The 26,803-nt window shown below is 50.0% G+C and overlaps 1 protein-coding gene across 3 annotated transcripts in view; it reads right to left on the bottom strand.

The window, feature by feature from the left end:
* Positions 1-26,803, bottom strand: part of ADAMTS17 (ADAM metallopeptidase with thrombospondin type 1 motif 17) — a 155,286-nt gene that overhangs the window by 102,777 nt on the left and 25,706 nt on the right. For all 3 annotated transcript variants that reach the window (XM_087829135.1, XM_087829134.1, XM_087829136.1), the window contains exons 4-7: positions 25,484-25,656; positions 17,391-17,474; positions 16,531-16,688; positions 11,628-11,671 (exon numbers count right to left, since the gene is read on the bottom strand). In XM_087829135.1, coding sequence (XP_087685261.1) covers positions 11,628-11,671; positions 16,531-16,688; positions 17,391-17,474; positions 25,484-25,656 — 459 coding nt within the window. The remainder of the gene's footprint in view (positions 1-11,627; positions 11,672-16,530; positions 16,689-17,390; positions 17,475-25,483; positions 25,657-26,803) is intronic.

Genomic DNA, 26,803 nt, shown 5'->3' with positions numbered 1-26,803 from the left:
CACGGTGGAAGGATTAAGTGGATAACGCAAGTGAAGCACTTTTCACAGAGTAAACCCTGAGCAAATATTATCTATCACTATAATTATTTCGAGCAAGTCCAAATAGAAAAAAAAAAAAAAAAGTTTAACAGAAAGTATTTGTCAAGCAAAAACTCTGCCAAGAAGCCTGTAACGATTTCACAATTAGTGGCGGCTTTGGTTGCTGATTGTCTTGGTGCTTTTATTAACATGACAAGCGGGGAGCTGGAGACAGAAGAGCAACTAACTGGGGGCTTGGAAAGCACGTCTTTGTTGGTCTCAGGGGCCACTCTCTCTCTTTTTAAAAAATCTTCACCCAAGGATATGTTTTTCATTGATTTTAAAGAGAGGAAGGGAAAGGGGGGGGGGGGAGAGAGAAACATCAATATGAGAGAGAAACATCAACCGGCTGCCTCTCATACGCACCCCAACTGGAGATCCAACCCCCAATCTGGGTGTGTGCCCTGACTGGAAATGGAACCCGCCACTCCTTGGTGTATGGAACGACGCTCCTACCAACTGAGCACCCGGCCAGGACTCAGGGGCCACTGTCTTCATATGTGCTGGAGGCAAGGACGCGGCTGGGCAGCGAGAGCCACTGTGCGCCCTCACGGCGTTGGCACCCACACCACACATCCTCACTCCTGCTCTGGTCTCCCCCCCCCACCGACCCAGTTTCAACCTGGATTTTGCACTGACTCCCTTCAAAGACAGATTCAGTGAACCCCCTTTTCAGACTCTGGTACCTGCCCTGCAGCCTTCCTGCTGTCACCAAGCTACCTGGGTGCTTCACCCAGATGCCTCCAGAGGTGAGCTCTGCAGGGTCCTGGTGCTCTGGGCGGCCTAACAACTCCCCACAGGTCGGGGGAAAGAGCCCTTCGGAAAACATTCTCGAATGGAGAAATAGGTGAGTTCATAAAAACTGAATGAAGATATTTACTACGATTAAATCCATAACTCCTGTTGGATGCATGTCTTAGAGGCATGGGCTTCTGGTCACTCTCTGAGGCCATGCTGTCTTCTTGCCCTGGGCTTTCTACAAATTTGCTCACACACAATTCTAACCATGAATAAGAAATGAGGCATAAAATACTATTTTCAAAAAGAGCACTGACAGTAAATTTATGATGAGACAATAGGTACTTGTCCTGGAAGTGGATGTTATATTTCAGAAACATCTTTCTGAAAGGAAAAAAGTAGTAAGAGGGCTTGTGTTTCACAGGAGAAAGTACCTATCTGGATTTTCCCACTAAATTGTCACCCAGGCCAAGCCCATTCAATGGGGGAAAGAATTGTTTTTTCAATCAATGGTGCAGGACCAACTAGATACCCACATGCAAAGAAATTAATTTAGACCCCCCCCTACCTTGTATCATACATAAAATTTAACTCAAGGTGGATCATAGACCTAAATATATGAGCTAAAATGATTCACCTCTTAGAAGAAGTCGGGAGTAAACCTTCGTGGCCTTGGGTTAGGCCCTGGTTTCTTAGGTATGACACCAGAAGTACAAGTCACAAGAGAAGATTGATAAGCCGGACTTATCAATAGATAACTTTCATCAAAGTTAAAAACTTTTACACGTCAAGGTATACGAAGAATCAGTGAAAAAACTACCCCAACTGGCAAAAATGTTTTCGAATTATTTATCTGATAAGGGAGTTGTATTTAGAATAAAGAATTCTTACAACTCAATAACAAAAAGAAAGTAAGTGAATGTAAAAATGGGCAAAGGATCTGAAAAGACATTTTTTTCAAAGAAGACATACAAAATGGCCAGTCGGCCCATGAAAAGACATTTGATGTCATGCGCCATCCCGAAAATGCAAATCAAGATAAAATACTATTTCAGAGTGACACTAATTCATTTACTGAACCCGGCACGTGAAACTGACGAACTGAAACCTTGACCTTGGATGCCCTTCATCATGAACGACAGACGTGTGTCAACATCAGGCCTCTGTACCAGGAGACTCCTCAAACAGGGTCACGCTGGCCCCAGAAAAACAGTGGGAAACATTAGTAGCCGCAATACTAATGTGATCAGCCCTGTTCCTTCCAGTGGAATCAATAACCGGTAGCAGTTTCTCCTACTTGCTTTACCGAGCCTTCTGTTTACTGAGATACAAGTCACATCCCACAAAACGTGAGCAAAGCTGTGCGACCATCGCCGCGATCTAATGTTAGAACATTTTAGAGCCATTTGCTGAAGACCCTGTGCGTGTGTTCTCGGGACATCCAAGTTCTTCTGGAATTTGTTCCTAAGAGAGGTGGAAGCCTGTCTCTGTGCAGGCTGGTGGGATGGTCGGCGAGCTGGTGTGAAACTGTCCGGAATTCCGTCTGCCTCTAAGGAGCTCGGCTCCCACTAGCAGGAATAAGGCCCCATTGTTTCCCTCTGCGCTCGGGGTTGGCCTGGCCGAGACTCCTCCAGCCCTGGAGCTGGCACCTTTGCCGGGTGCTTGGGGTCCCCCAGCACGGAGCAGACACCATCGGAGGGCTTGGGAAATGCTCTTGGCTCACCACACAGGGGCCCAGTTGAGACCCTTCCACGATCTGTGGCCTACTCAGCCAGTGGATGTGTGCACCCCAAATGTCCTGTTTAATGCAATTGCGCCTTAGCCTCCTGAAGGTATGAACGGCAGCTTGACCTCACCATTGCAATCAACCCCAACAGTTTGCACTGTGACCTTTTTCTTGTAGTGACTGCAGATTCACCGGAATCTGTAATGTGGAACAACGTGAAACAATGTCAACTGTGGTACAAACACCAAAAAAGATGCCGGAAGGAAGCAGAGGGCCAGGTAAGCACCGAGGAGGTGCCATTTTGTGCAGACAGCTCTCTGCTTAAGTCTGGGCATCCGTCCGGCTTTGGATCGCTCTTAATACCAGGCTGGCAGACAAGCGGGGCGCTCCTGCCAGCTCACTTGGATCAAAGGGATCATGGCACGTTTGAACACAAAGGTGTGATAAGAACAAGCGTGGCTTTGTTCTGCCGGATCCTCTGAAAAGCTGGAGCCCTGCCACAGGAGGAGGCAGACCTGACAGGCATCGGCTCAGAGCCAGGAGTGCGCGGGGCTTGGGTGACTTGTGCACCTGGGCGGCCTCTGAGCCCTCCCCATGCCAAGCGCATGGGCTCGGGTCCCACCACTCTTGCCCACGGCTATCCCAGAGCACAACCGTCCATGTTCTGCCCCTTGTAGGGGGTAAGCCTTGGAGGGCAGTGTTTGTCCACCTAGGGAATATTTGGAAATATCATTAGGTTACCATGATGGAGGGGTCACCCCTGGGCAGAGGCCAGGGAGGACAATTCCTCTGAAGCAGAGCAGACAGAAAAACCATTCTATCCACAATGCTCACATGGCTGCCCTTCATCATGACCTTGGGTCATGACTTCTGCATGGGTTCATGACCACACTGCACAGGGCTGTCTGCCTGTGCCGGCCCTGAGCGGCTCCCATGGGGCCAACAGCTGGACTCTGCCTTCCCGACAGGTCAAGAACAGGGCAGAGGAGACAGGTGCCCAGCCCCAAGTGACGACACCCTCAGGATCTGCGGGGACTTCTGTGGCAGTGACTCGCGTAGAGGAATGGCCCTTTTAGGACAAGAGTCACAAACTCGAATGCCAGTGAAGACCAGGCAGGTACTCAACAGGTGAGGCAGGCTCTCTTATAATGGTCTTTGAATTGTGTTCTTTTTTAAAAAAAAAAATTTAATTGATTTTTAGAAAGAGAGCAGAAGAGAGAAAAAGAGAAACATCAATGTGAGAGCAAAATACCGATCGGCTGCCTCGTGCACCCCCCCACCAGGGATCGAACCTGCAACCTGGGCCGTGCACCCTGACTGGGAATTGAACCAGCAAAGCCTGGGTGCATGGGGCAACGCTCAACCAACTGAGCCACACTGGCCAGGGCTGAATTGTGTTCTTTTGACACAGACATGCTGTGTTGGCATTTCGATCACAAAGGGGTGCTTTCTGTGATTTAATTCTCCAAAGAAATATACTCTTCCACATTTTTTCCCCTCAAAGCACTGTCTTCTTACCCTAGTTTTCATTTCCTCACTTTTTATAAAGATGTACATAAAGGAATATTTGAGTTTCCTTTAAATGCACTAGAAGAAATGCAACCACACAAATTTCAGGATGCATGGCACTAGCCACTTAGTATCAGAGAAGAGAGACAAGAGGGCCTGGAGGGGACTGTGACAAACTGGGAACTGTCAAAAGGGGGCAGCACTACTTATCTCCGGCAGATTGCTGCCATTTGGGGATGTTGCCAGATCCACCCAGAAAAGCCAGAGTCAGGGAATGGAAAAGCACGGTGGTTTTTGGGGGGGAGGCGAATTTTGGCAAACTAATAAGAAAAACTAAACAAAACATATTTGAGGCCAGACACAGTCTGTACTTCTGCATGGGTTCATGACCACACTGCACAGGGCTGTCTGCCTGTGCCGGCCCTGAGCGGCTCCCATGGGGCCAACAGCTGGACTCTGCCTTCCCGACAGGTCCAGAACAGGGCAGAGGAGACAGGTGCCCAGCCCCAAGTGACGACACCCTCAGGATCTGCGGGGACTTCTGTGGCAGTGACTCGCGTATGCGGGATGTCCCCCCGGACCACAGCCCTTGGGTTCTACTCAGCAATGACACTGCACAGGTGTGTCTAATGCGTGTCCTGGGGGCAGCACAGCGCACCTGGGAGGGGATGCTGCTGATAAGGGATTTTCATGGGTGGCAATTTCTCCCTCTGCGGTCACATGTGACTAATGCCACAGATGGTGAGAGGGGTAAAAGAACTGGTTGAGACGTGGGCATGGTTACTATGCCACAAATTACTCCATCACCACAAATTCCAGGAGGGGACTCAAAGGGATTTGATTGGAGAGGGAAAACCCTCGCCATAGTGCGGAGGCAAAAACTTCTTTCTTCTAAGGTCCCTGCTCTTCACCCCAAGGGCACAGGCTGGGAAAGGGCACTGTTTTCCCGGGGTCCTCTCTGATCTGCCTGAACCTTCTCCTAGGCTCACATTTTCCGAAGTGGCCACAGAAGGACACAGAGAGCTCTTTGTCCGACACTGGCTGCCTTAGGCACTGACTTTCCTTTTCTTTTATTAAATATGTTTTTATTGATTTTAGAGAGAGAGGAAGAGAGAGGGAGAGAGAGAAACACAGATGTGAGAGAGACACACACATTGATCGGCTGCCTCCTGTACACACCCTGACCGGGGACCAAACCCGCAACTTGGGCACGTGCCCTGACTGGGAATCGAACCGGTAACCTCTCAGTGCGCAGGATGACACTCAACCAACAGAGCCACACTGGCCAGGCCCCACCCTCCACTTTAGAAGTAAATCAGGCCAGGTCACTGAGCCCCAGACTCTTTGACAATGAGCCACTGCGCAGAATAAAATCCACATACACAACAGGACCTTCAGCGCCCTGTGGGGCAAGGCCCTGCCTCCTACTCAAACTTATGTCTCACCATTTGGCTCCTTTTTGTCCCTCGAAGGCAACAGGCTTCTTCTTGCCCCAGGGCCTTCAAAAGGGGCCATCTCCTCACCTCCTACGTTCTTTCCCCAAACATGTCCATGGCCAACTCCCTTTCATACGTCCAGTCTCAGCCCTCACGTGACTTTCTCAGAAAGCCCCTGCTAGTACCCGAGGGCCAGCAATGGCTCGAGGGGAGACTGAGATGCAGAGGAAACCCGTCTGACTCAGAATGGTCTGCACAGCAAGGGCACGCTGGCCAAAAAGCTCCGCAAAGATAGAGGGTCTGACCACCCCATGGCACCTTCCTAATGTCTGTCTCAGGTCTGGCCACTGAGCTGGCCCAGAAGAGACTAATGTTTAACATTCCCGTTGTGTGCAGCCATTCAGCAGATCTTAGGAAGTTCTGGATTTTTAACAGAAGGTTTTATTGTTTCAATCAGGGGTGGGGAATGTCCGGCCCTCGGCCGTACACGGCCCTCAAAATCATTTTGTCTGGCCCTGCTAAGGCAACCGCAGGTGGGACTCTAAATTCAATAAATATAGGAGCTTTTTCACAGCTAATTTTTTAAGTGGATAATTTTGTATGGCCCGTGAATGATGTTAAAAATATCCAAATAACCCTTGGCAGAAAAAAGGTTCCCCACCCCTGGTTTAAATGAAGGTATGTCATGGGTAACAATAACACTTAGAAGAAAGGCAATTACAAATAAAATTTTACACACACACGCACGCGCGCATGCGGGGACATATCTTAGCAGAAGCAGCAAAGCGCCTTGTTTTTACTGACCCCCACCAGACACAGGTGTTCTGACTCTGCCTGGTGACCCAATTAGGAGGCCGTCACTTTGTCTCCCAGCAGGTAGGGGACAAGAATGGCCTGTGGGGAGGAGCAGGAGGGATCGCCGAGGTAAGTCTTGGAAGGCAGCCACCCTTCCCTCCCGGTGCAAGAACTCTGCTGGCACCAGGAGGACCTTCGCAGTTGGAAGCGCCTCCCAACGGCGCGCAGATGCGCAGCCCACACATCCGAGGGGAGAAAGAATCCAAAGCAGTCGTCAAGCTAAATACTTCCATCGGGTGATCTCGGTTGCTTTGTATCTAGTGGTGGCGTGCCTCATTAATTCCAGCGCTGTGTTATGTTACGGCCCGGGGTTGCTTTCGATTCTGAACTCATGCCATTTATCAAAGACAATAAAATCCCAAAGGCACAACCACTTATCATCAGGCAATCCAATGAAAAGTTTAATTTAGGCTTCAGTGTAATGCCTCTTGGCAGTGGCCCCTCCGTCTAAGTCTCTGGTACTTCTCATTTCATTAAAGACATTTCCCGGTGCGCCTTGGCTTCCTACTTCATCCACCAGCCACCTGAACTGCGCAGGCGAGGGCCGCCTGCTTGCGGGACGGCCGCAGCCCCCGCGCCCCGCCGGGCAGGGGCTGGAAGACGAGGGCCTGGCCGCTGCTCACGGGGGACCTAGCTTCCGTGTCCGTGGACCATGTGCCACCAAGCCACATTCATCTACATGTTTCACAGCTGATCTCTGAGTTGGGATTAAATGTCCTTCCCCAGAGGTGAGGTCATCCGATGAGTAATTTCCCAGCACGCCCTTGGCGTCCTCAGGGCAGGTGTTTGGACCACTTGCTTGGCTGCTCAAGGGCCGGGTTTTCCTGATCTCAAGAAATCTTGTCCAAAAGGGTCTTCTCTTGTCTGCTTTCTCCCGAGTGTTGAGAGTATATTTTCCGGCCTTAGATTCGTCCATGGTTTATTACGCAATCTTACACGGAGACTTCCACGATGTGTAGTAAGTCTTTGTCATTTATTTATTTTTTCCTTTTGAGCCCAAATTTGGGCTGCGCGCAGACACAGGAAAAATCTCGGGTGTCGTATTCCTTTCTTAGTCTTCAATCTAACTCCTGAACCTTTGTTTTATTTATAAATGTTCCTCACTCTAGAACTTCACAGACAGACAAATGCATCAAGGAGACCTTCGCCCCACTTGGATTGTCTTGAGAGTCAAGACTTGTTTTCCCTCAGCTGAAGTCATGAAGAAAGTCATGGTCAGAATTAAATAGGCAGAAAAATCAGGTTGGGCTGGGGACACCAGGCCAGAAGGCAGTTCCAAATTTCATTATAAATCTCGGAAGACAACGCTTTCCTCACAGAGCCAACAGATCCCCCCAAACTAGCCTAGGAAGCTGGTCTTTGTCTGCAGGGCAGAGTTAGGATGGGAGGCTTGGCTTCTCTAAGTCCCCTCCTCACCTCCAACCCAGGACACCCCCTAAAAGGCACAGGCGCTGTTCGAGTCCTGGGTGTGAACACATGCGTGGGCTCTGGGAGCCTGGGGGACAGGGAAACAGTGACAGATGTGGAAGAAATACTCTGGTTTTCCTAGACCCAGGTCAAGTCAGGGAGAGATGTTACACGGTCCCCCAATAAGCCCACTTTTTTCAGAATCAAAGGCCCACTAGTGGGGCACAGATATTACATAGACTGTCCCCCTCCTTCCTTGTTCTGGGAAACACCGGAAAGTGTTGAATTCAGAGTCACCAGAACTGGGTCCTTCTCTGGCTGCGCACCTGAACAGGTGGCCTCATGTAGGCAAACAGACTGGGTGTTCAGTCCCTGCAGGACAGCACGCCTGGCCTTTACCTCATTCCTACCTCACAACGGTCCTATACCCAGACACCATTTTACTCACATTTTAGGGTCTACGTTTGAGGCCGTGCACATTCATTCAACTGCCTGAGGTCTCACAGGTAGAAAAGCCTTACAGGGGTCATCCCACTGGAAAAACACTTTTTTTTTTTTTTTTAATCTTCAAGTATATATTTTTATTGATTTGAGAGACAGAGAGAGAGAGAAACATTGATTGGCTGTCCCACTTATTTACACATTCATTGGTTGCTTCTTGGATGTGCCCTGACTGGGGATCGAACCTGCACCCTTGGCGTATCGGGATGGCGCTCTAAGCAACTGAGCTACCCAGCCAGGGCCAGGACCATGAATTCTTATCAAGGCGAGGAGAGCAGCAGATGAGGGTGACAGAGGCCTAGACTGTGATGGGAGCGTAGGTGTGGTTAGAAGAGGTCTGATTAAGAATAAACAGTTGGCCTTTGAACAACGTGGGTATGAACTGTGTGGAGATGAGCTTACGGGGAGATTTGTTTCTCAATAAATATACAGTTGGCCCTCAGTATTTTCAGCCTGCAGTTGAGAATCCACAGAGGCACAGCATGCACCGATCCATGCCATTTTATATAAGGGACTTGAGCATCCTTGGACTTGGGTATCCCTGGGGGTCCTGGAACCAATCCTCCAAGGTCAAAAGTTACACTCAGATTTTCAATTGTGCAGGGGGGGGCGGTCGGCACCCTAACCCCAGTGTTGTTCAAGGGTCAACTGTATTTTGGGAGAGAATTGCCAATGGATTAGAAGCATCAGGTACCTTCCAAAACTAAGACCCTGCACCAGCCGGCCAGCTTTGAGAAGTAGCTAATAAAAATCACGGCCACCATTTCCCAAGGCGGCAGGCGCTGTGCCAAGTGCCATACATTTATTTGTTCGCATACTTAATCCTGACATCACCACAGGCATGAGGAAGTCCCACCACGATGCCACGGAGGGAGGTAAAGGGAACAAGCCCAAGGTCTCGCATGGGGAGTAACAGAGCTGGGCCCCTCTGGCGCCGTGACCTGCCTCCTCGGTGCCCTAGCATTCTCCACTCCCTCCGACTTTCGCACGCAGGCTGTGCAGATCTGGGTGTGGAAGAAAAGGACTTCTTGGCCCAACACTTCTAGATTTATTTTTCCTAGATGAAAACCTCTTGGGGTTTCCACTTGATCTCAGAACTTATGTTTATCTTGGCAATTGCAGCTCTATGGCAAAAGAAATGCTGCAACCAGCCCATGAGGCCGGCCCCAGGGGCTCCCACCGGTCCCCTCGCCCTGTCTCTCTGGGAACCCTTCCATTTAATCAGCAGCTCAGCCAAGGTGGAGAGGAGAGGGCCATCCCAGCTGCTCCCCAGGCACCCCCGCCACGGCCCATGCGCAGCTGTTTGGTCCTGTTTGATTCTGTAACCATGGGGTCCAGGAGACAGGAGACAATAGAAAATATCAGCATATTATGAAACTAAACAAGAGAAAAGCAGTGGGAACTTCGAGGAGGAAGTATTAAGTAGAATTGACTTTTCAAAAAAAAAACCCACACTAATCATTTTCACGGAATCAAACCACAGAATACCGTGGGAAAAGGGAAAGGAGCCACACGCTGGACAAACAGCACCCTTCAGCAATTTCAGAGCTGGAAGGTCCAAACAGCCCCACAGTGAGACAGGACACCCGAAGGTTCTCAGGGGGAACATGGAACTCGGGGAGTTTCCTCCGGCAGCTGAGATATAATATGTCATCACGCCTAAGGGCAGAGGTGAAAGTTATATACTTAAAGAAAATAAATAAAAGCCAGCTCTGAGTCACGTGAAGGAAAACCATGTAAGCAGATGCACGTTGTTTGAAACACTGGAATTCCTGCATCTTCATTCATTCCTTCATTCGTTCATTCAACCATTCATTCGTTCATTCACCATTCATTCATTCAACCATTCATTCATTCAACCATTCATTCATTCATTCAACCTTTCATTCATTCATTCATCAAGAGCAGTGACTAAGTCTTTCAAGACCTGTACCAGATGCTGAGGGACATGACACACGGGTAAAGCCCGTGTCTATGTAGTGCAGTGTCCTCTGAGGAATATGAGAGATCAGTGTCTCCACAGGGACGAGCTCAGTGAGCAGGAGTGTGGAGCAGAGGCCCCTCCAGGGCAGAAGTACGGTGGCCATTCAAGCTGACCCTTGGACAATGGGAAGGACAGGCCTTGCTCTGGCAGCTCTGGCAGTAGACAGAGGCCAACGTTAACTGTAGTCACCTACAGCCCCAACCAGATTTAGACATGTGTCAGCTGTCCCTCTATCAAGGCCTATGTCACACTACATTGTCTAGTCACTCTGTTAGGCAGGCAGTCCCCAAACAGGAAGCACACATTGGCTAGCTGGTTTCTGACATCTAGCTCTGAGACTCGTTTAAAGGACTGATAAAGTACAACATATAAAAAAATCATTTCATAAACTCTAAAAGGTGACATAAATGTTAGCTGTCATTGTGCTAGATTTTGAAGGGCCTTATAAGTCACGTAGGCCGAAGCGATCACTTTATGGATGACAAAGATTTACCCCAAGTCGCCGACATGCATGTGGTGGAACCAAAGAGAAGGCTCGAGATGACCCATGACCGGAGGGCTCCATGGGAAGCACAGCTTTTGAACATTTTAATTCCACAATAATATATATTTTTCAGTCTTATGCTGTTTTCCTTCGATTTTCCTACACTTCTAAACACAGAATTTCCCTCTCATTGATGCAGTATTTGGACCTCTTGGGGAATAAAGGTTTGGGCTATAACAGACAAAATCGAAAGCCCTCTGGGTGTTCCCTGTTAGGCGAGCAGTCCATTCCGATGCTCAAAGAATGGATCCAATCTGAAACCTATGAGAAGAGCAAGCCAGATATAACTGGGGAGGGGAGAGAGAGGAAACAGCGAGTGGAGGGGGAGATGGTAGAGGAGGGAGGGAAGGGGAAGAAGAAAAGTGTGTTCTCTCCTGCAGTAAGTGCTGGTGGTACCATTACTATCTGACCGGAAAGCAATGAGTCTGGCACCAAGGCTGGTGGGGGAGACCAGTCTCCCACCACAGTCACACTTCACCTAGGACACCTGGTAAAAACCATCCCCGGGCACGAGAATAAATCAGCAAGCTTCTGTCTCACGACAACCGCGTGACTCAGTAGGATCCCCCTCCTGCACTGGTGACCGAGAGGCTCAGAAACAAATGCGCCCCTGACCATAGTCACCTTGGGGTAGCCTGGGGGCCACTCCCCTGGCTTAACATTTCATAACTTCCTGACTAACCCTTTGTCTAGATGCCTTCTGTCATAAGCAACCTCAAAACTTTTTGGGAAAAATAAGTAGAATGAATTCAAATTATCAATTTCCAAGAAAAAAGGCAACAAGGAAATGCAGAAATTATCAAAGGTATATATCAGCCCCTTAGATTACAGCTTTAACTCGAAACTTACCGACGGTGTCGCACGGTTCGTCTTTGTGCACGCAGAAATCTGTCCTAAAAAGAAAAAAACACAGTCGTCAGGTATGTGCAGTATCCCCACGAATGGAAGAAGACACTGTAATTAATCTTGCTGAGTCGGCCTGCCCACAGTGACAGTGTTGCTTTACTTGTCACGGTTACGGTGAGGAATGCTGGCCAGCCGCGCTTGCCCGGAGTCGCCCGTCACATTTCCAACTGGAACGCCCATTTACCCCACACAAGACCCTCCTTTTATAGCTAAACTCTTCCATACGTAACGCTCGGTTGCTGGAGGGACTCCTTCCAACAGCTGAAAACATTTTGGAAGAAAATGTTTGCCAAGTCATGGATCAGAAACAATTACTAGTCAATATCCTCAACCTACGGTGACTTCCCCAAGCTACTCTACTCGGGCAGCAACTAGTTTTAGACGCTGGAAGAAGAAGACAACATGAAAGGCATTTCTGAGCATTATTTCTTTAAAGCTCCCCTGGGCCCCCCAGGTACGTAGCTGTGGACAAATGAGAGAGCAAAGCTGCTGAAAACCTGGTCCCGCCCCGGTTCTGCGGGTACGAGAGACTCACTCTGGCTGCAGGATGCTCATGGGAGGAAGGAGGGCTCTGGGCCCTTCTTTTCTAAAACCAGAGCTTTCCCACAACTCCTTCCACGGGTTCCCCCAGGCGGGAGCTGACCAGAGCGCTGTTTGGGGCGGGGCCCTGCCTGGGACCAGGTGAGGCGAGCAGTGGCGGGTGCCAGGCTCATCCTCTCACAGGGGCCCATCCCGGGCCGGCAGAAAGCGTCCACTCATCTGCAATTCTCCGAGCACACTCAGGTGCAGCTTCAGGTAGAGAAAGGTGCATTCTGGAGCCACATCTTCTCATTTCACTTTTTAAAAATCTTTTGGGGTGGAAGATGAAGCAGGTCTGACAAGGTTGGCACTGAGCAAAATTGTCAAAGAAAGTGGCAGATCCTGGATGGGCCACACCTTGCCTTCCCCTTTCTGACACCCTGTCCCTCATTCATGTCCTCGATTCTACTCCTCTGTCAGGACGGGTGTTCAACCCACCACTGGCATGTGGCTCAATGACCTAATTTTTTAAATATATCTTTATTGATTTCAGAGAGGGGAAAGGAGAGTGAGAGAGAGAGATAGAAACATCAATGATGAGAGAGTCATTGATCGAGCCCACAACCCGGGCATGTGCCCTGACCAGGAATTGAACCACGATCGCCTGGATCCTAGGTCAATGCTCAACTGCTGAGCCTCGCCCGGCCGGGTGACCTAATTTTTATAGTCACCTCTCCCTCATCCCACTCCAATCTGCAGATTTTCAGTTGTATTTGATCCTGAAACATAACCCGCATTCGACACTTCTCAGCACGGCGTGGACTTCCACATAAGTGGGGCTCAGAGCCTCCGCGCTCCCAACCCTGGCTTGGCTTCAGACTCACCTGAGGGTTGTCACAGATCCCACCCACCCATTCGACCCCCAGATTCCAGCTCAGTAGATCTGAAAGATTCCTTTTGAGGTTCTGATGTACAGATGCCCAGGGCCACTGCCTCAGGGCAAAGAAGTCCTACCAGGTGCCCCAGGCATCCTGCAGACCCAGAGGAGAGGGCAGGGCAGGCGGCCGGGTGGATGTGACAGTTTTCAAGGTGCAGCCTCCAAACTGGCTGGGGAGACGGTGAGAAGGGGCTGGGGCCAATCCTGCCAGCAGCTCATAGAGGTTTTGCTTACTTCAAGCTTCTCGTTTTTCCATAACAAACATATATTTTTGGCAATCGACTTTAAAACTGTTTTAACAAAGGGAAAGAGAGAGGCTCCAAGACCCCACGCTTTTCATAACCCATTCTGAAGCCAAGGGAACCTCCCTGGGAAGAGCCCTAAGGAGCTGCAAAAGGGAGCTTGTGACTTAATTTTTCTGTCCAAGACGACCTTGAAATGACAATGAATGGGTAGTAGGGGCCGGCAAGAAGGAAGCACAGGCAGAGAGGAAGCCAAAGGAAACGAGGGACATAAATCTGTTCACCCCAACCCCACATTCTTGACCTCTGTGAATGTTTCCGACGGCTCCCACGCAAGCTCTCACACATACACTGACACAGAGACCAGGCTGGCCGAGATCTTGTTCCGCAGTTTCCCAGAGTGAGCACTTGGATGTGTTGAAAGCTTCATCCCACTGCCTTGCCTGGGTGATGGGAGAAAGGGCGTGCGGCCGTTGGTCCAACGGACAACGGGACAGAGTCAGGCTCCTGCTCCACAGGAAAACGGGGTGCTGTCTGGCGGGGCCGCTCTGCAGGCTGGCGGGGCTCTGTGTCTTCCCACGCCCTGGCCTCCCTGGAGGGAAACGCCTGGTCCCCAATGCTGTGCCCTGCAATGCCACCTGTGGCTTCTCCGGAGGAAGTGGGAGGAGGTGTTGGGTGCTCAGGAGAACCAAGCTCAATCAGAAGCCTGGCTTGAAAGAGTCAGCTCAAATGTGCATCTTCTCTCTCCTTTCTGTTCCAGGTCCTTTCTCAGAAAATAAAAAGGGAGCCATCTGCCTGCTGGGGCAGCTTCGTCTCTGGGTAATCCAGCTCTCACATCGAACTCACGACAGACCCATGTACGGAGACTGTGGAGTTCATCCAGGGAATGAAAGAAAAAACAGGGTCCAAACCCAGGTCTGCAGTCTCAGGTGCCCTCATTTCCTCCCCAGGAGAAAGAAGACTCTCCAGATCTAAGTGACAGGCCAACTTTATGGGTGTGTGACCCATGCAGTCACACAGGACCCTCAGGAGCCCTGGCCCCTAGCCAAGCTTCATGCTCTGCTGTCGCCATGTTGAAATTCTTAACCATTTTTGCACTTGGTTTCCCGTGTTTTCATTCTGCACTGAACCCCACAGGTTTTGTAGCTGGTCCTGGGCACACAGCCTATTGCCTAGCACACAGTTGGGGCTTAATCAATACTGGCTCCTTCACTGAACTGCTGACAAACATTTCTGGACCATTTTCAACGTGCCCTGTGAGCTCATGGTGAGGTGGCCTTGACTCTCCTTAATGTTCAGAAACCTGGTAAAACGTATGACTTAGACCACAGGTATGCACTGAGCTCTCCCTGTGAGCAAAGCCTGCAGGAGGCTCCTGGGTCAGAAGGTTGAAAGGAAGACCATTCCCGGGGAGCTGGAAGGAGTTACGTGGCGGGGAAGGTGGACAAACAGCTGGGCTGGAGGCATCCCCAGCGCTCATGCTCCGGGTCGGCCCTGCGTGTTGCTTCTGGTGTCTCCCAAGAACACAGAACTGGTTGTGGGGGGAAAGTCCCACCTTCCTGCTTCCTGAGGGAGACCCAGGGTCAAAGGTAGAGCTGGGCGAGGTCCCAGGTCCTGGTCCTCTGTGCAGTTCCCTGTGGCCCCCAGACTCTATCCACGCAGAGGTGCTTCCTAGCCTAGCGACGACTGCAGTTGCTGAAAACCCAGTTCCTGCTGCTTCTGGCTCAGCAGCTCCTGCTGGACATGATGTCATGTTCACATCCCCGCGGCTGGCCATCTGCAGGCTTGGTGGGCGTCCAGGAGAACACTCTCTAGGGCTCAGCCACAGCCCATGAGGTGGGGAAAACACAAAAGGGGAGAAACCTTCGCCTCAGCCAGTGTCAGTCCTGGACCCTGGGACATGGGCCCCTGTGTGGCCCTTGACTTGGAGCACTCCAGGAGGAAAGAACAGCTTCCCTGGAGCAGCAGCTGCCTCACACCCAATTTCCGTGTGAAAACATCAGCCCATTATTATCCCAACCCAGGGAATTGCAGCTCTCAACCTCTAATTATTAAACAATGCTTCTCGGCCAAGTTGGCTTCCAGCCCCCACTCCAACACTGCCTCCCCGGTGCTGGTGGGAGGTCTTTAATTTAACATCTGCGAGGATGCAGAGGATGGGATGGGCACCGATCCGGCCAGTCCGGCAGCTCCGCAGAAGCAGGAGGAAGCAGCATTGCTCAGGTAGCTCATGAGGTGTAAGCACCAAATGGAGAAAGAAAACCCTGGCTCCCTGGCTGGCTGCGGGTCACAGAGCGACCCAGGAGGCCTTGGCCAGGGCCCTGCCTGCAGCTGAAGAAACCTTGCTTTGCTGACCGCCAGTCATTCCCCTCCCCGGCACCCGCACTCAGAACCACCCGCATGCAATCAGCACCCCCGGCCATGTGCTTAGTTAGAAATTTTCCATCTGAACCAGTTTTAAGGACACAGTTCAATTGTGTCCAGCACATTGACTTGCTGTGCACCCGATGCCAACGCTTTTCATCCTGCAAAACTGAAGCTCTGCCCACAAGAGACCCCCACTCCCTCCCGCCCCCAGCTCCTGGCCACCGCCATTCCACTTCCTGCCTATGGATGTGAATACTCCAGGCAATCGCACACGATTTGTCTTTTTGTGACTGGCTTATTTCACTCAGTACTATGTCTTCAAGGTTTATCCCTGTTGTAGCACGTGTCAGAATGCCCTACATTTTTAATGCTGAGTAACATTCCACTGTGTATATGACCGCATTTTGTTTATCCGCTCATCCATTGATGGACACTTGGGTGGCATCCACATTTTAGCTATTATGATGGATTTTTTTGGAAGTTTCAATGCTCTTAGGTTTCAGGACTTTTCTATTAGTAATAATAGCAACAATACCGGCTAACGCTTACTGTGCGGATCAGGCGCTGTGAAAAGTACTTCCCAGGCTCATTTAAGCCTCATGCCTCGGAGGAAGATACTATCATTCATCCCCATTGCACTGATGAGGAAACTGAGGCTCACACAGGTGGCCAATGGTCTGATTTCCAAGCCTGAATTCCTAGCAAATGGCCCTCTTTCCTCTCCAACGGGAAATGGCTTTCTCCTCGCACACTTTGGGGGGAAGCTCGAATCCAGCTTTACCTGGTCACAAACACAGCGGCATCCACAGGGGGCGTGTCGTCCTTCCCTCCTGGAACCTGGTTGTTGCCGAGGTACCGTGCGCCCCCATATTCCTCATTCTGCCAGTGACAGAAGCTCTCCAGGGACCGCTCTCCGTGGTGCCCAATGGACAGCTTGGCCTGAAAGAAATCAGGGGCCATTTAGAGAAGCAAAGGCCCAGGGGGGCCAGAGGCGGTGCTCAGACTACAGTGTGGAGGTGGAGCCAGCTGCCCACTGGGTCATCATTCAGGATGCGGTTCCCCAAATGCAAACCTAACGCTGGTCGGGAGACAGAGGGCTCTACCTGTAAGTTCAAATGAAGGCGATATTAAAGAAAAGCGTTCTTATTTTTGACGAACTGAACATCACGTACCCACCAAGCATCAGGCCTTCATGGTCACCTTCATTGGGTGACTCTGCAGGAGTGTCCCGCGGGAAGGCACTCAATCAAAAGACCAGAGAACGATGCTACAGAGAATCCCAAATTTGTGCCGAAGCTCAGGGAGAGCTCCAGAAGGGCGACAGTGGTTCCAGAGACCTTGCCATCATCCAGCTTCTACGTCTGAGACGCGCTGGATGAAGAAGGGAGGCGCACAGGCCCACTGCTCAGGGTTCCCTCAAAATTCTGAGCAGGTTGCGTGCACCCCAAGCTTCCGGTAACGGAACCTGCCCTCCTCTCACTGGACATCCCTGTTCTCTGGCCCAGGGCACATGGTTGCCACCTGCAAAGCCTGGGAGGGTGGATAAGACCGACAACCCCCTGGGCTCCTTAGGAGCCAACAGTGACTAGAAGGCTTCAAGATCAGTTACAATTTCTGGCGCAGGGCGCAATGGGGACTTACGGGACGTTGTCGCAGCAGGACGAGCTTGGTGACTTGAATGTTCACTTTAATTCCAAGGCTCTGGTGCTGAAACATATTGTATACCTATCAAGAGAAAAAAAAGAAATACAGATGTAAACATAATTTTTAAAAAAAATACAATGGTATCCTAAATGGGATCCTGTAACAGAGAAGAGATATTGGGTAAAAACTAAGGGAATCTGAAAAAACTACAGACTTTAGTTAATAATGTATCAGTATTGATTCATTAGCTACAACAAACACACTAACGTAAATTGTTAATAATAGGCGAAACTGTATGGGAACCCCTTATGTGTTCAATTTTTCTTTTTTTTTAAATATATCTTTATTGATTTCAGAGAGAGGAAACAAGAGGGAGAGAGAGAGATAGAAACATCAATGATGAGAGAGTCATTGATCGAGCCCGCAACCCGGGCATGTGCCCTGGCCGGGAATCGAACCCCAATCGCCTGGATCCTAGGTCGACGCTCAATGGCTGAGCCACGCCCGGCCGGGCTCAATTTTTCTATAAATCTAAAATATAAATGAATAAAATATAAATTCATTTATGAGTAAATCATAAAATAAGTTCTACTCATTAAAAATTATATTAATTAAAAATTAGTGTTTAAAAAACAGCTTGTGCTCTTCTAGTACAAAAAAAAAAAAATCTAAAGAAAGGCTAATTATATGAAATTTAAAATTTCAGGGTTCATAGTTACAGTCTTATTTGAACAAAAAAAATATATGTGTGAAAAATAAAATCTAGATAGTATTAAAAAGGCTTTCTGAGACCAAAAAACTCTCATAAATGAAATAGGATAGAAAACTCTGGAGGCACTCACATACATGTGCACACATACACATACACACAAAGCTAAGCTGGAAATCAGCTGGTTAAAAACAATGTATAGAACAGGTTATTTTGGAAAAAAAAGAGATTGATGTTAGATGATCCTGGGCTTTCACGCAGGAGGCTGAAGGGGACCTTTGTGAAGGGGAGGGAGGGGGTCACTGCCTACGGCCATCTGCCATGTCCCAGCCTGTGTCGTCTCTAACCCTCAACACAATCCATCAAGGTTGGTATTTCCGCCGCCTTGGCTCACGGAGATGAAGCCACCTGCTCACGGCCCACAGCCAGCCGACGATCGCTCCACCTCGAAGCCCGGCTTGTCCAGCCCCCTGCAGCCCCTGAGGTGCTCATTCTAACCAAAGTTTATCACTGAGACAAAGTTACGGCAACTGTGCTGCATTGTCTGTCGGTAGAACTTCAATATTGAAGAAATTCGGTATCAAGAAGTCAAAGGAAAGTGTTTCAAGGGGAAGAGGGAGAGAAACCCTCAGAGAATTGACATGGTTAGAAAGAAAGCCCATTGGATTTGAGGATCCCCAGGTCATCATGACCCCCCTGAATTCCTTTTCCTTAACGTGGAGAAAGTGGGGGCGGGGAGGTCAGGGCGACCATGGGGGAGCTGATGAAGCTGGTGGTGTAAGGTAAAGCGGGAACAGGATTGAGAACCCCAAAAATACAGCATTTCCCAAAAGAAAGGATACACACTTAACAGCTGACAGCTCAACTGACGTTCCTTTTCGGGTTTAACCCACTGGAACGAATAATTATTCGAAGTGTGTATACAATTTTGGGGGACGCCCTGTGTATATATTTTTTAAGAAAGTGCATTTATTTGTTTCATTAAGTCCTGTTTTTTTCTTTCAGTTTTGTGAGATACAATGGACTTACAACACTGCATTAGTTCTAAGTGTACATCTGACGTATGAGTTTATTGTGAAATGTTTACCACAGTAAGTCTAGTCGTCACCCATCACCTCACATACTTGTAATTCTTCTTCCCGTGATGGGGGCCTTTAAGACCTACTCTGTAAGCAACTTCCAAATACACGTTACAGCACTGTTAACTATTGTCACCGTGCTGTACGTTGCGTCCCAGGCCTTATTTATTTCGTGACCGGAAGTCTGTGCCTTTTGAGCCCCTTCACCCGTTTCTCCCGCCCCCGCCCCCCACACCTCTGGACACTGCCATTCTGCCTTCTGTATCGATGAGTTTAGCTTTTTAGATCCCACATAGAAGTCAGATACACTATTTGCTTTCCTCTAACTTATCTCACTTGGTTTTGAATATTCTACTTGATTTTAGTTTTGGTTTCTGGTAGGCGCCCCAGGGACAACGTTCCTGCAGGGGCACTGGAAGCGCCTCCGGTCAGCTGTGCTCGTGGGTACGTGACGGCCACGTGAAACAAAGGCCGCAGCGGACAGCGTGGCCACAGGCCGTTCAGGCCACGAGAAGGTGGACACGGCGTCCAGCACGGGCGCACGGTGTTGGAGCATCTGCATGACGAAGGATTTAGCTGTGTCGCTGCTTGAATTTTACCCTTTGAACCAGTATGAAAGCGAAAACAAGCTCTGTGTAATTTAATACTTTCCCGCAAGGAAAAGGAGAACACATTCAGTTGTTCTGCACCCCTCGCCCCAATTTCCTTTCCTCAATAACAAAACAGCAGTCATTTCTTACACTGGGCCAATCCTGAAGTCACATCTTAATCACCTGTCCCCAAATCTGGGTGAAGAACAGAAAAAAACACATATAACTTTCCCCCTCTTTTCATCATTGGAGAACCACCCAATGGCTGTAATTCAAAATTTTCCAGAAATATTCAGCATCAGGATTGGGCCCGGACTGGAAAACCTCAATTCGAAACATGGGAATTAGGAAGAGGGAAAACTTGAAGCTAGGAGGGAGGAAACTGGAGTTGCACAGCGTTTTGGTGCCCTCTGCAATGTCAACATCGGCCGAAGACATTAAAGAATGTTGTGGTTTAAGGGAAGAACGCGGGGGAGCGATTCTCAGTGGCAATCGGACAAGCCAAGGAGAGGGGTATCCCAGGGCGGTGCCCATTCCAGGGAGAGCAAACTGCAGGAACCCCCCGCCCCCGTGTCGGAATCGCCCGTGTTTTGCACGCCGGGCGGGTAACGGTTCTGCGTACTCCCTACACCCCCCCAAATAGGTCAGTAGCTTCCCTGGAGCAAATGCACACACACACAAAATGTTCAATGAAGGGGGAGAAAGAGCTTCGTGCTCCAGGGGCTGGGAGAGAGGAGAGACGGGGACCTGCTGTTTAATGCGCAGAGTCTGTTTTGCAAGATGACAAAATTCTAAAGGTGGGTTGCAGGACAATATAAATACACTTAGCAATACTGAACTCTACACTTAAAAATGACTAAGATGGTAAATTTTATATGTATTTTACCAATTTTTTTTTTGATTAAAGCCTGCAGGAAGGCATCTCCCCTTAATGTGGCATGTCCAGGAGAGCCGGTGTGGGAGCCCAACCACAGCTAAAGTGCCTTGTCACCTGGCGTGCACTGCCCCACGTTCCCACAAAGCTCAGCAGGGCACAGGGCAGACGCACAGGACCTCCCTGGCAGCCCAGCACGCAGCAGGTCAGCCAGACGAAAATCGGACAACAGCCACAGCACGCAGGCAGCAGGCCTTGGAGACATGTAACCCAGTCTCCCGACTCTTTTTTTCCCATGGAAATTCATGCTCAGGAGAAGTCTTAGAGGCAGCGGCCATCTGACGTTTAGGGAGACACCTGGTCGGGCAGGGAACAGCGTGGCCAATCGTCTGGAAATTCGGTCTCGGGCGTCCAGCTCTGGCTGCACCCTGGCAAGTGTTCAGAGCCCTGGCTGCAGTTGTCACATTTCCTTGGCAGCCTGGGGGCCGAGCTGGGCAGACCCACTGCCAGCAGCACACTGCAGCTCTCCTGGCTGGGCGACTTGGGGACATGGCCAGGGAGGGGCAGACAGGGACCAGGAAAGGAGCAGGTGGCAGGGACACCTGGGGAGAAGCTGTTCACATGCCAAGAGGGGTTTTCACAAGAGCACCCCATACCTGCGTGACTCAGGGCCCCCCAGGGACAGATGGGGACTGTAAATGACACTCTGGAATCACACAGGGTGCCATTCAGACCCCACACAGGCGGGGATGTGTTCTCCAGCACAGCGCCTCTGAGGGGGTCCCTGGAGCAGCAGCCCCGGCATCGCCGGGGTAGTTGGAAAGGCACATTCTGGAGCCCACGCCAGGCCCACCAGATCAGAGACCCTGGGGTGGGCCCGGCCAGCTGCGTTTAACAAGCGCCTGGCGGCTTCCCGTAGCGGCTGCTGGGGGTGAGAACCGGCGCGTGCTCGCACACGGAGCTGTTTTCTCTGGTCACCAAAGAGAGGCTGCTTGTCTGTTTCTCATGGTAATTCAGTAAAATTGATGTCATTTTCCCTCCAAACAGAACTGGCCTGGAACGTCTCAGGGTTTCACTCCGCCCGGTGGTTGTTAAGGAAGCTAAAAACAACCAAAGCTCTGTCAAGTGGCCCCATTTTCCAGCTGGGCTGCCCAGACCCAGGGTTGCTGGTGTCAGCACCGCTGGTCCCCGTCTACAATTTGTTCTTTAAAACATTCCTGCTCCTGTGTCGCCGCCACCCCCAACCAAAGGAAAATCAAGTTATGTGTGGAAAAAAGACGCTACGGAACATTTGGAAAATCATCGAAAGCCGGGGCCACAGCACCCCCCCCCCCAGGCGGCTTGCTGCCCTCTGAGAGACCCCAGCTGGCTGGCGGAGGCTTCTCCTGCGTGTACCTGGGCAGGTGAGTGGTTGGCTGGGGACACGGAGCTCGGCGCAGGACTGGATACGAGCCAGGCAGAGAGATCTTTTAAAACACAAATCAGTGGACACAACTCTCCTGCTTCACCCCTGCAACAGCTGCCCAATGCACGTGCAGGGAAGCCCATTCCCCATGCCCTGGCACGCCTGCCTGCGGGGTTGGCAGGGCACCTCTCACCCAAGCCCCACCCTCCCCATCACCTACCGGACACAGCCTCTTTCTAGGTTTCCCAAGTGCCAGAGGGACTCCTGTGGGCTGGCTCCTTAATGGCTGGTGTGTCCCCGAATGCCTCAGTCACTGGGATCTTTGGAGCCAATTTATAAAATTGGCACAGCTTTGCCAACACTTGGTACTTTAGGGTGTGTGTTGTTTTTTTAAAAATACTAGTATCCTAATGAGTGTAAGTGGTATCTCATTGTGGTTTTGACTTGCATTTCCTCAAATGATTAGTAACGTTAAACACCTTTTCATGGGCTAATTGCCCCTTGCGTATCTTTTTTGGAAACATGTCTATTCACGTCCATTTCTAAATCAGGTTCATTTGTTATTGTTGTTGAGCGTTAGGGGATCCCTATATATTCTGGATGTTATCAGGTATGCGATTAGCAAGTATTTTCTCTTCCCTTTTACTCCGCTGGTTGTGGCCTTTTACGCTCCAAAGGTTTTAAATTTAAAATCCAATTTGTCTCTTTCTGCTTTTGTTGCCTGGGCCTTTGGTGTCTCATCCAAGAAATTATCGCCAAATCCGGTATCATGGAGCTCTCCCCCTAATTTTTCTTCTAGGCGTTTTAGAGCTTTAGCTCTTATGTGCAGGTCTTTGATCTATTTTGAGTTAATTTTTGTATATGGTGTTAGGCACAGGTCCAACTTCATTCTTTTGCATGTGGCTATTTTTTCCAGCACCACTTGTTGAAAAGGCTGTCACTTCCCCATGGAGTGGTCTTGGCACCCTCGTTGAAAATCCTTTGACCCTACGCGTCAGGGTTTATTCCTGGGATCTCTGACCTGTTCCACTGCTCTATATGCCTGTCTTTATGCCGGTGCCACACTGTTTTGGTTACTACAGCTTGGTAGTAAATTTTGAAATCAGAAAGTGTGAGTCCTCCGGTTGTGTGTTTTTTCAAGATTTTTCTCGGCTGCTCAGATCCCTTGAGATTCCATGAAAATTTTAGGATGGATTTCTCTATTTCTGCAAAGAATATTCCTCATTTTATTTATCTCTGTAGAAACTTTATTATAATTTCCTTCCTTCTGCTAGCTTTGAGTTCAGTGTGTTCTTCTAGTTCCTTAAGCTGTCAAGTTAGATTCCTGATTTGAAATCTGTTTTTCGTGAGCATTTACAGCTGTGCATTTCCTTCCGAGCTCTGCTTTTGCTGTGTCCTGTAGGTTTCTGTATGTTTTCATTTTTACTCATCACTGTGAGTTTTCCCATTTTCCCTGTGACTTTTCCTTTGACCCATGGGTTGTTTAAGGCTGTGTGGTTTAATTTCCACGTATCTGTGAATGTTCCAGTTGTCCTTCTGTCATTGATCCTGACTTCATCCCACTGTGGTCAGAGAAATCATACTTTGCACGATATCTTTTAAATCTGTTGAGACTTAATTTATGGCTGAACATGATATATATATACCCTGTACCATGTGTACTTGAAAATGAAAATAAGGAATACTTTTTTGTCACTGGGAAGAGTGTCCTGTATGTCTGTTAGGTCTGGTTGGTTTACTGTGCTGTTCAAGTCCTCTATTTCCTTGCCCCGTCTTCTCTCTAGCTGTCCCATCTGCTATTGAGAGTTGGCAGTGGAAGGCTCTATATGTTTCTCCCTTCAGTTCTATTAGTTTGGGCTTCACATATTTTGATGGTCTGTTATCAGGTGCATAAATACTTATATCTTTTGCTGTACCGAATCTTTGATTAATAGGCGATGTCCTTCTTTGTCTCGTGTAAACGTTTCTTGATTAGGGCCTATTTTGTTAGGCAGTAGTAGAGCCGCTCCTGCTCTCTTATGGTCACTGTTTTCCAGGGAATATCTTTCCCCATCCTTTTGCTTTCAACCTGACTTAACCTGGCTGAACAGTGACCCATAGTGCGAGCAGCAGAAGCAGCTCCCAGGGGTGAGTCTGTGAGTCTGTGAGCAGGTCAGGGCCTCTGCTTTCATTCGCTTTCGGGCCTATCAGACTGGCCGAGAAGCCCCGGGAGAGATGACGGAAGGGCTGTGTCAGCACACACATGCCACCTGCCCTGGGCCACAGTGGCACTGCCCTTACTAGGTAGGGTTCGTCAGGCAACATCTCAACCTCAGTTTAATGTTCTTGGCCCTGGGCCTGGAGCCTCCAACATCTTAGCACAAGCAGTTGAAGACGAGTGGAGGGTGTTGAATTCAAGCCAAGCATCGCAACCACTCGGACCCGGGTCTTAGAGAGACAGTGGAGGGTTAGGAGGGCAATGTTCCCATGTCCCACCCCTTCCCTGCCCCTGCCCAGATAATAAATTGTAAAAGAAATATCCAAATAGGAGCTTTGCCTTATTACTACTTTGCTTGTTGTAATGAAGGTTTAATCCTTCCACTCGTGCCCTGGACAATTAAAAAAAAAAAATAAATGAGATGAAATTATCCACAGATGGAAGCGTCTGGAGCGGAGCTAGGTCCCCCAGCCTGCCTCCCAGGTTTCCTCTGGGCGGACTGGAGAGCTGTACCCCGTCATTACCCAGCCGCCAGGAGAACCTGGGTTTATGCAAAGGAAAGACAGAAATACTTCTCAGAATCTAGGGCCACAGCCATTAAAAGTCAACAAAAGCACTTCCACTTCGGAACACATGCCTAAAAGAAAAGGGAGGCAGAGGTGCAGACAAACATCTGCACACCCATGTTCACGGCAGCATCACTCACAACAGCCAAAAGGTGGAAGCGGCGAACAAACAAACAAAATGTGGTCCATACATACAAGCAGGTCCATGACGCCACTTACAGGAGGTTCCCCACTTCCTGCCAGGCCTCACTGCTCATGGCAAGCTCTGTTTTGCAATAAAGCTTGATCTTGATTCCTACTAGACTGGACCCCTTAGAGCAGGGACCGGGCTCACTGTACCCTGAACCCCACGGGAGGGGGTCCCGTACACAGCAAGGGTCTTGGAAGGCTCTGGAAAGGAGTGGTGGGCAGGGCCCACTCACTGAGCAGAGCAAGGCAGTCAAAGAGTGCAGCTGGCGGGTCAGTGGGCAGGCCCTTTGCCATGGGGACACCTGCCAGCCCCCCACCGTCCTCACTGCCTAAGGATCCCAGGCTGTGTGTGCCTCCATTCCACCACCGCCCCCCCCCCCCCAGCTTCTTCCTGAACTGAAATGAGGACATGGCACCCCGTCCGGAGCTCTCAGCCGAGAGAAAGCAGAGCCCACCCAGCTCAGGACCTGCTGGGACTCACCATGTTCATGACGGTGAGGATGAACCTCTGGGCGGCCTCGGCCCCGTGGTACTGCACCATGTCCGCGTCGGCCACCACCAGGGTCTCCACCGTGTGCTCGTTGGTGAGCCGGATGGCGTTCCTCCGCTCCCGCCAGTCCTGAGACGGCCTGACCTTCCTCGGCTTCTTCTTTTCTAGAAAACGAGGAAGACATGAGTGCAGTCCCGGCATCGTGATTTCGAAAACCATGCAGGGAACAGGCCTCCCCGAGCCTCCCCGTGAGAGTGGTCAGTCTCCGCTGGCCGTGGAGGGGCCTCCACCGTCAGAGGGGAGGCTGAGCGAGGGCGCTCGGGGCGCTCACAGCCGTCCACCGCCACAGCTGCGCAGGCGGATGGGACTGAGGATCACAAAGAGAAAGTGCCCCCTCCAGAGAGCAGCACAAAGTCAGTGGAGGGAGAGGAAGCCTGGGCCCCCCGGGAAGGGATCAGAAAGTGCCTCAGGTCAGTGACACAGAATCAGGGAGACTTTAAAAGGGCCACACCCACTGCTGATAACTGGTAACAAGGCAATAGATGTGGAAACACGGACAAGACATTCATCCCCCTGGAGGTGGACAATCCAGGAACTATTCGAAGAGTCATGAATGAAGAGTCATAAATGTTCATGGGCACAAAAGCATTACTTAAAAAAACAACCAAACATAGTCAGAAAAAAATTGCAGGACACACACACACCCAGGCCACGACGCAAGTGCATCCTTTCCTTGCCACGGAAGGGTCATCAGTGACCGTGAGTGATCCGCAGTTCAGACTCTAGATAAACTGATTCCCTGTGAGATCGCGCTTTGATAAACAGCTGTTGTTACTCATCAGAGCCCAGGTCAGAACATCTGGACTCTGGCTGCCATGTGAGGACTGACCGAGATGCTGGTGGAAACCCCTCGGCCAACGCCAGAGGCTGCCATGAACAGCATGCGCTCTCAGGAGCCAAATGTGAACAGAAAGGTGGCTCTTTAATTGATAGCTATTTACTTCTGTGTTTAGCAGTAGCCGATACAGAGGCCATCGGTCACAATTTCCATGCAGTAAACCCGGCCTCCATATGCACAGGTCAGCTTCTGAAGCCAGTCACTCCAGAGCCAAAAATGCACACAGATTTCTCAACAACCTATTGCTGCCGCATCCAAGGGCCTGGGGACAGGGCCGTACAGATTCGGAGTCAACATGGGGGAAGGACTGGAGGAAAAGACATGAACCAGCTGTGGGCCAGCAACAGGTTTCCAGGTGACGTGTTAAAGTCCGCGCACACACACAGATTTACAAACACCACGCTCTCCGATAA

Source organism: Miniopterus natalensis, chromosome 22 (genome assembly GCF_054644295.1).
Source record: "Miniopterus natalensis isolate mMinNat1 chromosome 22, mMinNat1.hap1, whole genome shotgun sequence".
NCBI classification, from domain to species: domain Eukaryota; kingdom Metazoa; phylum Chordata; class Mammalia; order Chiroptera; family Miniopteridae; genus Miniopterus; species Miniopterus natalensis.
This window is presented reverse-complemented; position numbering and strand designations above follow the sequence as displayed.